Here is a 16,162-nt window from a genome sequence, read left to right on the forward strand (position 1 = left end):
CCCACTTTCGGACCTTCAGGGACGCTTCTTGGCTACTGATTGGCTGCGCTTAACAACAATGGGCGGGACGCGGCTCCGGATTGGACGTCAGAGCCCCTTCTCCTCCCCTCGCTCTCGTCCCCCAAGCCGCGCCCCAAGAGAGAGGTGCGGGATACAGGTTCCAGCCAGGGCCTGGGCGGTGCGGAGGGCACCGCCGCGAGAGGTGCTTGCCCCCAAGAGCCAGGGCCTGCGGGGGCGGGGCGCCCTGGGACCAGGGATTGGCGTGCCTGCAGCCTTCTCCCGTCGTGCACCGGGGCGCCGGCCGCTCACCCGGAAGGAGAAGCCGGGACTCTTACTGTATGGTGGGGCGCTGGCGGTGTCGCTGTGGGGAGTGGGCGCTGCTCTCAGGTGAGGGGGCGTGGACGGGGTCGCGGGGAGTGGGTGCTACTCTCTGGTAAGGGCCATGGGTTTGAGTGTCAGCAGTGGTGCTTGAGGTGGGGACCTTGCTGGACATCCTAGGAAAGGAGCAGCCTCACCTCCCGGGATGAAGACGGGTGCTTGGTCCGGATCCAAGGAAGGAAACCTGGCTTTCCATTTATTTTTATAAAATACGTAAAGCATCTTTCCTTCCCACTCCCCAAGCTTAGTAGGCAAAGGGGAGTAAGGACCACGTCGTCCTTTGGCCCCTCGTTCGTAAGGAATACAGGAGTTTGCTACGTTGACCCAAACGCTGGGACTAGGAGTAATGACAAATATTCTACGGCGACACAGGAGGCTCTTGCACTAGACTGTGGTTGCCTTTGTTACTTAGCTGCAAGTAGAAGGAGTGGCAAGTTACAGATGAACAAAAGGATGGAGCCGAGCTGCTTGGCTGAGAACGGGCAGATGTTGGTCAGACCTGGGGAGCTACTTCTGCTACTTGTGGGTGTTTCAGAAGGAGAGCTTTTTGAGTTGCTATCCGGCACCAAGGGCTGAAGAATGAGCAAGAGGGGATGGGACTCTCGGCGGCTTATATACTTTTATCACCGGATTTGTTTTTTTTTAACATGTCTCGTGAAGTTTTAGAAAGTATTGAAGTATTAGTTTAACAACAATGGGAGTGAAAATTGTGGAGCTGAATCCTTGACTTCCTGCCTGGAATTGTTTAGACACCGGAAAGCCTTACAGGCTACTTTATAAATAGCAAACAACTGGATTTTCCCCGGAGATACTGGTGCCGGTACAGGTGGAGAAAATAAACTTCAGACGTGATTGAAAGGGCCCAGGAAATGTAGTTAGCGCTGCGTAAGTAGCTGAGAGGGCTACTGACTCTATCCTTAGTTGGGTGACACACAGATCCATCTCCCATATCATAGAGCTAAAATTAAGAACTTCCTCTTTTCCCTCCAAGGACAAAAATGCTTCATTTCCTCCTGAGGAGTGGTGTCGACAGGGAGGAAGCTGATGGAGAATAGTAGTTGCTAGAAATTCTTCCTTGAAGTCTAGGTTTTTGTGTTTGTCCAGTGTTTTTAAGGAAAGTTACATTGGAAGCTTTCTAAGTGCCCTTTAATCTTAGGGTTAAGTGTATAGCATCTTGGGGGTCCTCGGACTTTTTTTCCCCCTCGAATTTTTTTAAGCCAATTTATAGCTGTTTGTTTCTAAGTGGTGTGAGTCCCAAAAGAAAGGAGAAACACTTGCTCTCAGAGCCCTTGGCTCACTCTTCTTGAGCCTGAGAGTGATGACCATTTAGTTCCTGAATTATGGTCCTGAATTTGGCAAATTTTTCCAGCCCCTGGAGATTCGTGAGCTTCACTTAGTGTGTGGATTTCCTTATCGTCATCTTTCCTGCCCTTACTTTTGTGGAAAGACACTTCAGTATATTTAACTCTGCTCCTGTGCTGGGAATATACCAAATGCCTGAAATGAGAAGAGAAAAAAAATGTTTTAATCTGAGGAGATTAATTGTTCACAGTGAGTCGACCTGCTGCTCTCTTTGGTTACAGCCATTAGACTGCTTACATCCAGGATGTTATACATCAGTTGTTATGGAATTAGAATTTCCCACCTTTCAGTGAAGGATCCCTTTGTGGTAGTGACTGCATCAGATGAAAAGTCAGAATGTCAGCAAGTATACTATTTAATATGGCACTGCAGTCACAGCATTTCCAGTTTGCTGGACTGTGTAGCTCAGATTTGTCCTATATCATGCAGCTTCATCTCTGCATGCAGTGTCTGTGTGTGGAGAGACCTTCTGGTATTCTAGAAAAGATTGGGAAAGCTGTGTGCCCTGCTAATTTTGTGGTGTAAACGAGTTCCTCTTCTCCTGAAATGTTAGCCTTGTGTTAGCACAACATAAAGTAGAAGAAAACTCATTACATGCTCTTCTAATGGTTAGGCAGAACTAATAAGAGAATGTGTTTAAAATTAATTGTGGGACTGTAAAAATGAGTGGGTGTGAGAATGGGCATGGGGGGAGGACAGGGAGAACTTAGAGATAGTCTCATTTTCCCAGGAGCCAGCCTGGATCATTTGTTGGCAGTACATATTGGCTGAAGTCAGTTTTCATTTCAAGGTAAATTGGAAAGGGAAATTAAACCTTATTGTTCCGCTCTTAAGAGAGGAGAAGGGGGTGGAGGCAGCAGCCAGAGTGGATGCTGTTGAAGTGGTTCTAGGAGTAACAAGATTAGTGCTGTATTTTAACAGAAGGTGACATCATGGGCCCCTTTGGACTTGAGTAACCCTGTGCCTCAGCCTTCATGGTCCCCTTGTTGGAGTGGGCGATGTTGCTGTGCATGTAAACTGCCACATTGGGGGAAATCAGTGGCTTAGGCTTTAATGAATCTTTGCAAAGGAGCGGAAAACATCCTGAGCCGACCTGTGCAGCTCTGGGGTGCTTGGGCAGAGGTACAAACCGCATGTTGAGAGAAAATGATTAGAACCATTGGCTTGGGTTCTGGAAATGGAATTAGCTAAGAGAAGGTCACAACTGGGCAACCCACTCAGGTGCCCCAGGAACTCTCCAACTCAGATCTGCCTCTGGGGTCCTGGGTGTGCTTAGCAAGACAAAGGGAGACAGGAGCCTGGGCGTTTGTGGGGTTTTGGTTTTCTCTAGACAGCCAGGAGGGGGCGATGTTAGGCTCAGTTAGAGAGCTGTGCTGTGTGGGCCCAGCAGTTCTCAGGCAGAAAGGTTTTACAGCTCAGCCTGCCAGTTCTGGCCGCCTGAGGTGACATTGTTGACCTGAACATGTTTTGGCTAGAGGTGGCCTGATTCAGAGTCCCTGCCATGGGCTGAGAAGGGAGGTAAATCCCTCAGGGCTTTTAGCTTGGCACCCAGCTCATGTGTGTGGGGGGGGCTTCCCCAGTAGCTCAGCAGGTAAAGAATCCTCCTGCAACAGGAGATGCAGGAGACATGGGTTTGATCCCTGGGTTGGGAAGATCCCCTGGAGAGGGGAATGGCAACCTGCTCCAGTGTTCCTGCCTGGAAAACCCCAGGGACAGAGAAACCTAATGGGCTACAGTCCAAAGGGTTACAAAGAGTCTGACATGACTGAGCGACTACGTACAGTAGCTTACGTGGGGGGACTTTTTTGCTTCCTCTTAAATTTTACACAAGAACAAAAAAAGTTGCCTGGATTTCCCCAGGGGGGTCGATTAAAAATTTTCAGGGTTTTGCCCTGGCAAAGAGAGGCGAGAGTAGATGCATACTAACAGAGATTGATCCTGTATCTCCTGTCTCTCATCAGATGATTTCTTCCAATGGGCTTTTGGTGTAGGATGTTGGAGAACCAAGAGGAGGAGGTAAGCATGTGATTTCCATGTGTGAAAGCTTGAGGGCCTTTGGGAGATCCAGATACTGCTTGGTGGTGGTGTTCTGACAGTAATACCTTCGTGGTTCTGATGCGCTCAAAGTCAAGCGAGAAGAGGGAAATCAGTAGTGAAGGCATGACTGAGAAATGAGGTTCCATTTCACTAACTTTCTATTCATTAGAAGGTACTAGAATGTAACCTTCATAAGGGCAAGGATTTTTGTCTCTTGTCCTTGTTCTGCCCCCAATGCCTTAGCACGGTACCTGCCACATAGAGGGTGGTCAATAAATATTTGCTGAATTGAATGAATAAATGAACAAACGAGTGAAAGCTGGCATTGAGTGGAATACTCTGGCCGCCCGTGTGTTGGAACCACCTTACTGTGTGGCTGAGCTGAAGCTGAAGGAGCATTTCTTACCTCTAGGAGGTGATCACTGTGCGTGTTCAGGACCCCCGCGTGCAGAATGAGGGCTCCTGGAATTCTTATGTGGATTATAAGATATTCCTTCATGTAAGTGTATCCGACTTTGATATTGGGATCAATATACCTTTCAGGGCTGAGGGCCAGTCCTGAGGCAGAACCTGTTTATGGAGGTTTTGACAGAAGAAAAGGAAGGAGGAGAGGAAAGAGAGCCTGGAGCCTGCCTGAGTTGTTTTCAGGCTGCTGCGTGGCACCATGCACTGCTTGGATCCCCTTGATTGGGACTATGGTCTGGTGACTTGAGTCTTTGGCGAGAGGGATGATGGGGAGTTATGTGAACTTGGGCTTTTCCACCAAACCCTTTTCACATGCTTTCTCCTGTAGACCAACAGCAAGGCCTTTACCGCCAAGACGTCCTGTGTGCGCCGCCGCTACCGGGAGTTTGTGTGGCTGAGAAAGCAGCTCCAGAGAAATGCGGGTTTAGTGTGAGTTCTTTTATTTCCTTCTTGGATCCGAGACTGACTTTTTAGGTTCTCCCTTGGCAACTGGACTTTACAATGAAGAAAACTTGGCAGCATGCCAGGTACTAAGGTCACTGAGAAATGTGTTCTTAAATTATGTTTTCAAGTCAGTGAAAAAAAGTAATTACAGAGTTCTCATTTCTAATATTTTGACCTAACAAAACCAAACAAATCTAAAAAAGATTTTTTTTTTTTTAATATGCATAGGGGTAAACAGAGGTACTGCTGGCTGTGTAAATGTGCTTCACTGGTTATCAGGAACTTTTTAGCACCTGGACTAATTTGACACATGGTGTTCCTGACTGTTTGATATGTAAAAATTGTGATTTTTTTTTTTCCCTTTCTTCTTTTTTGCATAGAGACCTTTATCCAGAGTTAGGACAGACTAAGAACCTTAGGACAAGCACTATTGTTCACGTCTCACCTACATACTGCAGATAAGCCCTAAAACTGGAGGCAGTTTATGACAGTGATTCCAACGCAGTGTGGTTACTGAGTGCTGTGGTGACTTTGTTGATGACCTAGCCAGTTAGTTAACACGTGGGATTGATGACGCAATTGTCATTAGTCAGGCCCTCATAAGCCAGTTGGAACTTCCTCTGAACAAATCCTGCATCTCTAGTCTGGCCTGTTGTTTTTAAAGCATGTGCCATGCTTCACAGGAGAAGCTAGGGAGGCTGGAAGAGTTTGTGGATGAGTTGCTGCAACTTGAATACTTTTAGAAAATTCCAAACGTGATCTTTCAGGACTGGAGATGGTAGCCTTAATTTACACACAGGGACCCAGCATCTTCCATGTCTCCATGTCCAAATTTCTTCCTTTTGAAATAGTAGTTGATGGTGGGAGTGGGTTTTGTAAACAGTGTAGTCTAGCAGCATGGAGTTTGTAAGTCCTAGACTTGGTTCAGATACCAGCTCTGCTGCTTACTTACTAGCTGTGGGACATAGGGAAATTTACTTAACTTCTCTGATTCTATTTCCTTACCATTAAAATGGGTACGCTGACATCTTTCTCACAGGGTTTTGAGGAGGATAAATGAAGTAAGGTTTGTAAACGTTGAGCACAGTGCCTGGCACCAGGCATGTCATCAGTTGATGTTAACCCTCTGCCCCTGCCCTTTTATCAAATACTATTTGTGTTGATTTGTGTCTCTTTTTAGGGGGTTTCCTTGATCAGGGACTGGAGTGACTGGGATATTACTTACCTTGGGTATGTGTTACATTGTGTGATCCCACAGGCCTGTACCTGAACTTCCTGGGAAGTCAGCCTTCTTTGGCAGCTCAGATGAGTTCATTGAGAAGCGACGACAAGGCCTGCAGCACTTTCTTGAAAAGTGAGTGGACTTGACGGGCTGGCACTTGCTTCCTGAGGGGATGGCCAGAGTGTGTGTGCTGGGCAGAATGGCCCCCAGGAACACACAGGCATGTTTGTGTCAGATGCTTTTCTTGCACCCTTGTGCCTTCCACATCCACTCAAGCCAGAAGGCCTTCAGAGGATAGGGCTGGGGACAGCTGCTGTGAGGGGTGATGCTCTGTGTTGTTCTACCTGTGTTTGCCCCAGGGTCCTGCAGAGTGTGGTCCTCCTGTCGGACAGCCAGTTACACCTCTTCCTGCAAAGCCAGCTCTCAGTGCCTGAGATAGAAGCCTGTGTACAGGGCCGAAGCCCCATGTCCGTTTCTGATGCCATTCTTCACTATGCTATGTCGAACTGTGGCTGGGCCCAGGAAGAGAGACGAGGCTCCTCTCACCCGGCTAAAGGAGACCAGCCTAAGAGGTAACTGAACGCTCTTTTCTGAGACACCAGTGGCTAGGATTACTTTAACCTGGGCCAGTGAGGTGTCCACTGGTAGAGAAAGTAAGGTCATGGCATTGGTGGCCTTTCAGGAGGGCCCCTATCATCCCATGCATGAGGGCCTTGGGTCTGTGCTGACTCATCCCTGGGAGATGGCTCTCCTGTTGCAACCTGGGGAGAAAGAAGAAAAGGCTGTCTTACTTGTTTTGTTCTTTGTCCTCTCCCCCAACCCCTGTTTTCCTTAGATAACAACTTTATTGAGATATATTCATATAACATAAAGTTCACCCTTTCATGTACAATTCAGTAGTTTTTGTTTATTCACGAGGTCTTGCAGCCATCTGTCACCACGGTCAGTTTTAGAACATTGTCATCACCCCTAAAGAAACCTTGTGCCTATTAGCAGTGACTGCCCACACTCCCCAACCCCAAACCCTAGCCCTTGGTAACCACTGTCTACTTCCTGTGTGTGTGTGGATTTGCCCATTCTGGACATTTCACACAGATGGAGTCATACATGTGGTCTTTTGTGACAGACCTCTCTCACTTGGCACCGTTTCCCGGTGCATCCGTGTGGCAGGGCATATCAACACTTATTCCTTTCTGTGGCCAAATACTATTTCCTGGTATGAATAGGCCTCGCTTGTTGTCTGTTCACTTGTGTTTGTCTGTTGATTTTTGTTTACCTGTTCATGCCCTCCTTTTCCCTTTCCCACTTTTTTCCAGTTGTTGCTTTCTCCCAAGACCCAGCAGGAGGAGCTCTCCCTCACCGCCTCCTGGGGAAGAAAAGGATCAGTTCGAGGTGTGGGCTCCTGTGGTTGACTCTGAGGCTCCTCCCTTGGAGAGCCCCACTCTCCCACCCACCTCCTCTCCATCATGCTGTGGTTTTGCAAGACCTGATGAGGGAATCTCTGCTTCTCAGCCTGTGAGGAGAGTCCTGGGAGGGGACCATGCTGTGCCTTTGGACCCTGGTCAGTTGGAAACAGTTTTGGAAAAGTGAGCTCTGCTTGGAGCTTTGGGTTCTGCTCTGAGGTGGATGAAGGTGATGCGGGCAGGGAGACTTGCTCAGGTGGGGTTAGGCACAGGCTGGTGGGAGGCTGGGCTGCTTCCTGTTTTACCATGGCCTCTGCTCAAGTTGGTTCTGTGGAGATTGGTCGTAACTCCTCAGGCTTCTTCCATAGGGATGAGACACTGTGCAGATGTTTGTAAGTTAAGCACAAGACCAAGGAGTTGTTGGTTCTGAGCCAAACCCCATATTTACTCTCCTGGTAGCTGAATTTCTTTAGATGTTTGTTAATGGGCCCAGGAGCACTGTCTCAGGTGACTGGTTTGGGGACCTGTAGGTGGCAGATTTTAAGCTACCTTATCAGAGATTGCTCCAACAGAAATGCTTGTGTTTCTGTTGGTCATTGTATTCCAACTGGCTATGTTTTTGCTGAAGCCCCTGGAGCACTGGTTTCTGGGAGGCTGGCCTCTTGCTACCTCCTTGCATGGATAGGGGGGTGAATATTTTTTCTCCCACCTCCTTGCTTTTCTTCCACTCATAACCACTGAATGGAACGGTGCTGTGACTCCTGTCATTGGGGTTTCCTGCGCATCCCAGGACCTCAGCCTGGCTGTATGGGGCCTAAGACCTGTGAAATAGCTCGTGGCCATCCACAAAAGAGAAAGGTTTGGTCACAGCCAAAGGACAGGGAATGGTTCAGGGGGCTTTGTTTTGGAAAAGGTACCCTGGGCTGTCCCTGCCTCTCTGGTTATAAAGCCGAGATGGACTGTCTTCTCTGCAGGGTTTAGCTGAGCTCCTTTCTTGTTTGAATCCTTTTCTTCTCCCTTAGTAACAGCTCCCTTTCCCCAGGGCTTCAGCCACCACGCGTCCCTCTGCTGTGTTGCGGGAGGCCGTCTGTTCAGTCCAGTGGGGTGAGGGGGCTTTGTTTCTGCCTGGAGAGAGGGCTCTGGGGATGGAGATGAGAAACAACACGCCTTCCTTCAGACAATGAGGCGTCCTTCCCTCCTGCTGCCGTAATTCTCTCCTCTGAGAGCTGGAGCAGGAGGAGACGAGTGCCGCTGGCATTCTGCTTATCTGCCCTGGCGTCTGTGTGGTTCTTCTCCGTCTCGCCCGCTCCTCCCTCCCCTGGCCCCCACACCCTGTCCGTGGGCTCTTTTACTACTCGCCTATGCTGTGGGACTGTCATGGCATTTAGTTCAGAGTTGCGGGGCTTTGGCCTGAAATAAAATTCAAGTATTTAAGACTGTTGTTGCAATTGGTGTCTAACAAGCTGTAGCAGTGGAGGAGGGATTGAGGGCTGGCAGTAGTTACTTTCATAAATCATGAATTTATCAGCGTGGAAATAATGGTTCAGAACTGCGCGTGACAGCTCTCCTGCATTGTGTGTGCAGCTCAAGTTCACCACCGGAGAAAGGATTGTCTTCCAAAGAGGCAGGATCCAGCTCTTCTCACAGTGATGGGCATGAACCTTGTTAGGTATAATTTACCTGATGCTGCTTCCATCCTTGCAGCCTGTCTGAGGTGCCAGGTGCTGAAAGAGAAATAAAGTTTGTCAACAGGCAGATGCCGAGCCCTGGCTGGGACTCATCTCTCTTCTCTGCCTGCCTCCCCTGGGTCTCTCTTCTATATGATGCAGCAGAGCAAGGCGAGGATAGAAAACCTACAGAGGCAAATCCAAAATGTCAAAAGAAGTTCATTTAAAAGGAGAAAAAAACTCCATACACAACCCTCACAAAAACCCGACAGATGCTAAGCTAATGGCATCCACTCTGCCGATTGGTGGGGATGACTCATGAATATTAATGAGTCCAATGCTCCAAATGGTGCAGCTGTGAACCCAGCTGTGCTTGAAGCTCTCTGATCTCGGAAACTTCCAGACAGGAGCCGGAGGTGGTCTGTGTCAATTCCCTACTCAGCCAAAAAACAGCAAGCTGGGTCGGCCTTCTTCTGTTCACCTCTTTTCTTCCTGGAGTTGGTGCTCAGCAGCTAATTCTGCCAGCAGGGTTGGCTGCTGGGACAGCAGGAGCTGGTCAAAGACACGGATGCGATTTTTCTGACTCCTGGCTTTTTTAATGATCTATTATCAGCAGTGCATACAGCAGGACCTCAGTTAATCTAAGGCCAGGGGCCGTCCCAGCACTGTTTTGTGCAGAGTTGAGTGTAGGCCATGGAAGGAGATGTCCTAATGGGAGAGTTTTTCTAGTAACTCCGGCCTAGAGTTACCAGAAAAACAGCAGAGATGGATTTTCCTCTCCATCTTGGCAGTGCCATCTGCCTCTCTCCCATCTTGCTCTGTCCCGGTATGTACATGGTTGCTGCCGTGGCTGATAACCTCTGTAGGGAAGATGGGGAGCTACTGAGGGCAGTGGCCTGCTGAGCTGTTTCGTAGAATGGAAATATTTTTTTGTTAGAATTTGGGTTTGAGGTAGGTTCTGTGTCTGACTTAGAGTCACCGTACTAATTTTTTTTTTTTGCCTATGCCACTCAGCATGTGGGATCTTAGTTCCCTGACCAGGGATTGAACCCTTGCCCCCTAGAGTGAAAGCACAGAGTCCTAATCATTGGACAATCAGGGAAGTCCCTTGTCATCTTTCTTCTGACAGTTCCTTATGTGGCCCAAGTCTAGTCGTCATCTGTAACACAGGATAAGTGATCCCAAACTCATAGATTTCCTTTTGTTTGGTGGGAGTAAGTGTGTGTGTGTGTGTGTGTGTGTGTGTGTGGTGTGTGTGTGTGTGTGTGTGTGTAGGAGGAGGTGGGTTTTCTTGTGTGAAAATGAGTTTCATACACATTATTTATTTGACCATGGTGCCCAGTGAGGAGGGGGCAGGGCAAGCATGACCCTCATTTTCTAGCTGAGGAAACTGAGCTAGCTGGGCATAGTTTTTAAAAAGCATGTTTCAGGTAGAATATATTCACTTAAGAAATACTTCCCAAGTTCTGTAAAACAAGATTTTTTTTTTCCCCAAAAAAAATCTTGAAAAAAAGCGCTGGGGACTTCCTGGTGGTCCAGTGGTTGAGACTCCATGCTCCTAATGCAGGGGGCCCAGGTTCGATCCCTGGTCAGCGAAGTAGAACCCACATACCACAACTAAGAGTTTGCATGCTGCAACTGAAGATCTCACATGCAGCAATGAAGATGGAAGATCCTGTGTGCGGCAACTAAGACATGGTACGGCCAAAAAAAAGGATAACTAAGTCCCCCACTGTTCAAGGAGAAAAAAAAAAATCCCCCGCAGAGCTTTTCAGAGTTGTTCTCAGAAATCTTCCACAGTCTGAGGTTTGCTCACTGCTAAGGCCTTAGAGCTACACCACCGAGTCCCAGGTGCTTCGTACCCACTCCCATAGCTTTGCTTAGGAGGCGACTGTGACTTTAACAGTGTGACTGGACAGTAAGTTTAGCTCCATGCTTGTAAATTTGTTTACATGCTCTTGCTGAATATTCTTAACACCCCAGGAGTGGGGAGGGCAGTGGGCTGGGAGGTGGGAATGGAAACAGCCCAGCTCCTGGCCTGCCTCACAGGGACCACAGGGACATCCCACTGGGGCCTGGCGTAGCTTCTGCAGATTGATGTGTGAGCAGCCAACTGAGGTACAGCTGAAACCACGCTGCAGACCACTGCAGTGCAAGCTCGGGCCTCCTGGGCACTGACCCTCAGCCACCTCCCCAGGTGGCCTCCTGCCAGCAGGGACCTGACTCTGTAGGGGGAATGTCACCTGGGCTCAAGGTGACACACAGCTCTTTGAGCTGTGGATGAGTGTCCCTCTTCCTGCTCTGTTTACAACTGTACCTTCTTTCCTGAGGGTGCTTTCAGTCTGCTGTGGAAATCCCCCCGCCCCCACCATGTTCTCCCATCTTCATCCTACCCCAGCTCTTCTAAGGAACAGTTGTCAACTGCTACGGTGACCAGGTGTGCATTGGGCTTACCAGCAGGGCAGCAGGAGAAGTAGCCTATTGAGGACAACCACTTCCACCTTAGTAATGGCTGGATTTGGATCTGGAAGTCTGGAACCTCAAACCTCAAGATAAATAAACTTGCACCATGTATGTTCAAAAGGATAAAAAGTGCCACATTTTTAGGAGACAGTGCACCTGACTCAGTGAGCAGAGTCAGTTTACTTCCTTTCTGTTCAGGGGAGACCTGGTCCACTTCCACCAGCAAAAGAGGAGGAAAACAAGGGTGCTGACACAGCAGTGAGGGAGGCCTGAATCTTCAGTAGAGAGAGATGGTGAAGCGACTGTGATAATGAAAGGACCACCCGAAAGTCTTCAAGGGCCTCTCCCCTGGAAGGGCAGGAACATGAAATGCTTCTGTGATCTGTGGATTAATATTTCTTACCTGTGGCTGTCAAGTCCTTCCTGTTTTCAGCCTGCTCGACTTTTTCTTTCAAACATCCTTTCGAAGGGGCCAGCTAGTTAGAGCCTTTTTGTGTGTGTTTTAAGTGTTTTAGCCTTTTAAGTGCTCTAGCCCTGTGTGTGTCCCTCCTCCTGGTGGCCTGGTTGGCATGGGAAGCCAGGCCCACCAGCAGCCTGACCCGAATCCCTCCAGCAGAAGGCCAAGCCTGCGGCGGTTTGTTGGAGGCAATGTAACCTGCCTGCTATAAGCTACGAGACTTAGATATATTCTACCAATTAGGGCACATCTGTTAGCAGCACTGAAAGGCAGGCACTGTCTCTTTAAGAGCCATCCCACTCCTCTCCTTGAGTGATGAGGGCTGGGAACACAAGGGAGTCAGATGCTGATTAAACAGTCCTACTGCTGAGCTCTGTTAGAAAATTACTGTAATTATGATCTAGTCCCAGCAGAGGGATGAGTTCCAATCCTGCTAATAACCCTTCCAGGTGCCTCAGATTCGGGGCCCACGGGAGGCAGTGTGGACAGGGCTCTGGCTGGCCCTTCGGTCTGGCCTCTGCAGGCAGAGACAAAGGTCCTGGACTCCTCATCTTCTTTTGGCCTCCTGAGAAGGTGATGGGTTTTGGTTGTGTTTTTATTTTTTGATTCTTGATAAAGCTCCTGGGAGTCATTTTGTAAGAGAGGACTTTCCCCTAAACTAACATGAAGGACCAGGAAAATCACAGCCTTGAGATGACTGTCCTGACCCCCAACTCTGCCCAGGATGAGCAGTCGGCACCGCACCAGCCCCAGACCAAGTGCAAGGATCCAGCGTGGGCCCTTGCGCCGCAGCGGTTTCTATGCTGGTTCTGGGAACCTGGGCTTCTTGCTCTGAAATAGTACAGTGTTAAAATTCAGTCCTGATTGAGACTTTCAGGGCACCCCTTCTAGGTTTCTGCTACAGAAACAGGAAAAAGGATAGTTACTATGGGACTCCCTGTGGTGCAGCTCTCTGAATCTGAAAGCGCCAGTTTATTCATTCGAAAACATCACTCTTGTGCGGTTCCACAGCAGCGCAGGTGAGCAGATCTCCATGTTCCTGTTGAACATGGGGGCTGGCTTGCTGGTTCTTAAGCCCTGAAGAATTCATGACAGTGATATTCTGTCTTTCCAACTTCCTAAGCCTCTCCCTGTCACTAACGTAGTGGCTAAAGCGCAGACTTCTAGAAGACAAGGCAGTTTCTCTTACTTGGACCTAAGCAAATCCATATGCCCCGAGACAATGGTTCTCCACCAGGGGTGGTTTTGTTCCCAGGGCACATCTGACAATGTCTAGAGACACGTCTGTCAGAAATGGGGGTGGGGTGGGGAGGGTGGGGGCGGAGGGGGCGTTGCTGGGGGGATCAGTACTGGCGTCTAGTGGGTAGAGGCCAGATGCTGCTGAACATTCCACAGCCCTCCCAAACATAAAAGTATCTGGTCCCAATGTCAGTAGTGCCACGTTGAGAAGCCCTGTATTAACAGAATGAAGCAATAAGCTCTCATTCCCCTCCCCCTCCCACACCTCCACTGCACTGCTTTGGAGATGTTGAAGAAATGATTCCAAATCTCCAGATGCCAGATGCTTTCTTGGAGGTGGAATATATTAACAATAGGCTGAGCAGGGTGCCCATCATGGGAGGCATCCAGGGAATGTAGGTGGTGTGCGTGTGGCATCTTGGTGATTCAGGGCAGAGCAATGCCCGTGCCTGACTGTGGTTCCAAGGGAGGTGTTTGTAGCCTGTTTTCTGTTCCATGATCGCATGTGGGGGATAAAAGGTGCCCAGCTGCTCACCATCAGGCTAAGAGGATCTGCAGTGGAACCAGATGCCTTCTTTGAGGACCTGCACTAGAAACCTCTTGGAACTCACTCCCATCATGGGAGGCAAGGAAGTGGCATACTTCCCTCAGTGGCACTCTGCCAGGTGGTGAGGTGGCAGACGGTGATGGGCCCTGTGAGGGAGTGAACACACACGGCCGCCGAAGGCTGGCCACTGCCATGAGCAGCTTGATGCCAGAGACACCAGGCCTCTCAGAACAGCCTGGGCATCAGGAAATGAGAGCCTAGTTGGCAGGGTTCGCCTAGGGGCCAGGCCTGCAGGGGAGAAGGGATGTCGCCAAGCATTGTACCAGGAGAACCAGTTCATCTCTCTATCTGCTGCCCACTCCCCTGGTGACTAGATAACCTATTTTGGCATATTTTTAGGGTGACCACTCATCCCTGTTTACACCTACGATTCTGGCATCCTTATTAGTAATGCCCCCTTTCATTTTCAAAAAATGTCACTATTTAAAAAAAAAAAATCCAAAAAGAAAAACATGTTTTCTGAGCAGTTAGTTTTTGATAGGAAAACAGGGAGAATTAATTCAAATCCCTTGAAGAAAAAAAAAATCTCTTTTTAGTTTTAAGTTTCAAACTTCCTGCCCAATCTCTGTAAATTCTAATGGGAAATGAAATAGCTGGGCAGAAGAGAGGGGAAGCAAGGGACTAGGGTAATCCACAAATGAGAAAATTAGTTTGAGTCACTGGGCTGTGTAACAGAGATAATCCTCGATGTAGACGGCTGCTTTTTCTAAAGTCAGCTCTACAGAGTCTGCTGGTGCTCTGGGAATTAGCAAGTCAGTGCCACTCAAGATTTATCCTCCCAGAGTCGCTCCTTGTGGGGAGACCGGAGGGAGAGGTTCCTTTCCGCCAGAGATTAAAGCGCCTCTGTCCCTGGTATCCAGGAGTTTTGTTCTCAAGATGAGAAGGAGAAACAGAAAGAACACACGAACGTATATTCATTTATTTTCTTTCTTTCTTTTCTTCCTTCTCTTCAACTCCCTCATTCTCAGACTGATTTATAAAAGCAGGACTGTCCCACTCCCTTCCCCAACACAGACAGAGGCTTTGTGACACCAGGGCATTATTATAATGTGATTGGTGTGGAATGTGGATTTTGGGAATGTGTCACCGGGGTGTCTTGCCGCAGCAACAGAACTGGAGTGATTCAATAAGCAGTGCAGCAGACTGCGATTTTCAAAAGTCCCTTATGTCATTTCCTCTTTAACAGCAGATTTTGTGTGATTTTTGTTCATCACCATCTTTCACATCTTCAGTTTTGCCATTTGAAAAGACTAATTACATTTAAGGTAGTGCACTGAGCAAGTGAAAGTGCTTTAAAAAAAGGATAACACTTGAAATCAAGGCTATTCCTTACATATGTGTTTATTCCTTACATAAAGTGAAAGTGGCTCAGTCGTGTCCACTCCTTGTGACAGTCCATGGAATTCTCCAGGCCAGAATACTGGAGTAGCTGTTCCCTTCTCCAGGGGATCTTCCCAACTCAGGAATCGAACCCAGGTCTCCCACATTGCAGGTGATTCTTCACCAGCTGAGCCACCAGGGAAGCCAAATACTGGAGTGGGTAGCCTATCCCTTCTCCAGGGGATCTTTCCCACCCAGGAATCAAACCGGGGTCTCCTGCATTGCAGGCGGATTCTTTACCAGCTGAGCCACCAAGGTATCTGTTCCTAACAGGAGGGATGACATTGATTTGGTCCCACTTTAAATGGAATCAAAATGTCTGGGTTTAGGGAATGAGACTCAATAGGCGTTCTCCTGTCTTTTCCATTTTTATTCACCAGAGGGAAAAGATATAGTTGGTTTTGAATTAAATACAGATTTCTAAGAGACAGACCATCATGTCGGAAAATTCAATATTGAGGTAATTGTAAAACAATGTCGATGCTGCTTTGCTACATGGATGACAGAGGAAAAACACTGGAAAAATGTATTTTTAATGAAATGCAGCTGAAAGATTGCTTTCAGAGCATTTAGTATTGTCAGATATCAACTTGGATGATGCAGGCTGAACTGTACCAATCTCAGGTCAGATTTGTTAATTATTATTTATCTGTAAAGGGATAGATGTACATTTGTTTCTTAAATACAGGATTTTAGCTTTCTTATTTTCTCTTCTTAACATAAAATCAAGGAAGGAAAAAGGTGTCCCACCTTGTACCCTCTCCCCTCTCGAGTTTCACGTGCTAGTGCAGTTAGTGGCTGTTCAGAAGCCATCCTGCATATAATGTGGTTAGTTAAGTGTTCTAATGCCCCAGTTATCCAGTTAGTCACAGGCAGTAAGGTGGGGATTTGGTTAGTGGAGTCAAACAGAGAAGCAGTAATCTGATTAACCAGTTGCTTTCTGAGACTGTTGGCTAAGATGGTGGCTGTGGAATTGAGCAGATCTGCTAGATGAGGTTTAGCTTCAGGCAGACTGTAGGAATCCACTGCTTTCTCCTT

The 16,162-nt window shown here is 48.1% G+C and overlaps 1 protein-coding gene across 12 annotated transcripts in view; it reads left to right on the forward strand.

Annotated features, from left to right (window-relative positions):
* The first annotated feature begins 314 nt into the window (after positions 1-314).
* SNX11 (sorting nexin 11) overlaps positions 315-16,162 on the forward strand; it is a 41,105-nt gene continuing 25,257 nt past the window's right edge. Inside the window, exons 1-9 of one of the 12 annotated variants that reach the window (XM_081582433.1) lie at positions 315-387; positions 2,471-2,530; positions 3,702-3,756; positions 4,190-4,276; positions 4,571-4,671; positions 5,945-6,040; positions 6,268-6,480; positions 7,225-7,469; positions 8,896-9,072. In XM_081582433.1, the coding sequence (XP_081438559.1) occupies positions 3,715-3,756; positions 4,190-4,276; positions 4,571-4,671; positions 5,945-6,040; positions 6,268-6,480; positions 7,225-7,469; positions 8,896-9,050 (939 nt within the window). In that variant the 5' untranslated portion in view covers positions 315-387; positions 2,471-2,530; positions 3,702-3,714 and the 3' untranslated portion in view covers positions 9,051-9,072. Of the gene's footprint in view, positions 388-2,470; positions 2,531-3,701; positions 3,757-4,189; positions 4,277-4,320; positions 4,476-4,570; positions 4,672-5,944; positions 6,041-6,267; positions 6,481-7,224; positions 8,746-8,895; positions 9,073-16,162 lie in introns of those variants that run through there. The other 11 variants (XM_081582437.1, XM_081582435.1, XM_081582432.1 and 8 more) reach the window with 11 other exon arrangements.

The sequence above is a fragment of the Giraffa tippelskirchi genome, chromosome 3, assembly GCF_054371585.1.
Source record: "Giraffa tippelskirchi isolate mGirTip1 chromosome 3, T2T-mGirTip1v1.2.pri, whole genome shotgun sequence".
NCBI lineage: Eukaryota > Metazoa > Chordata > Mammalia > Artiodactyla > Giraffidae > Giraffa > Giraffa tippelskirchi.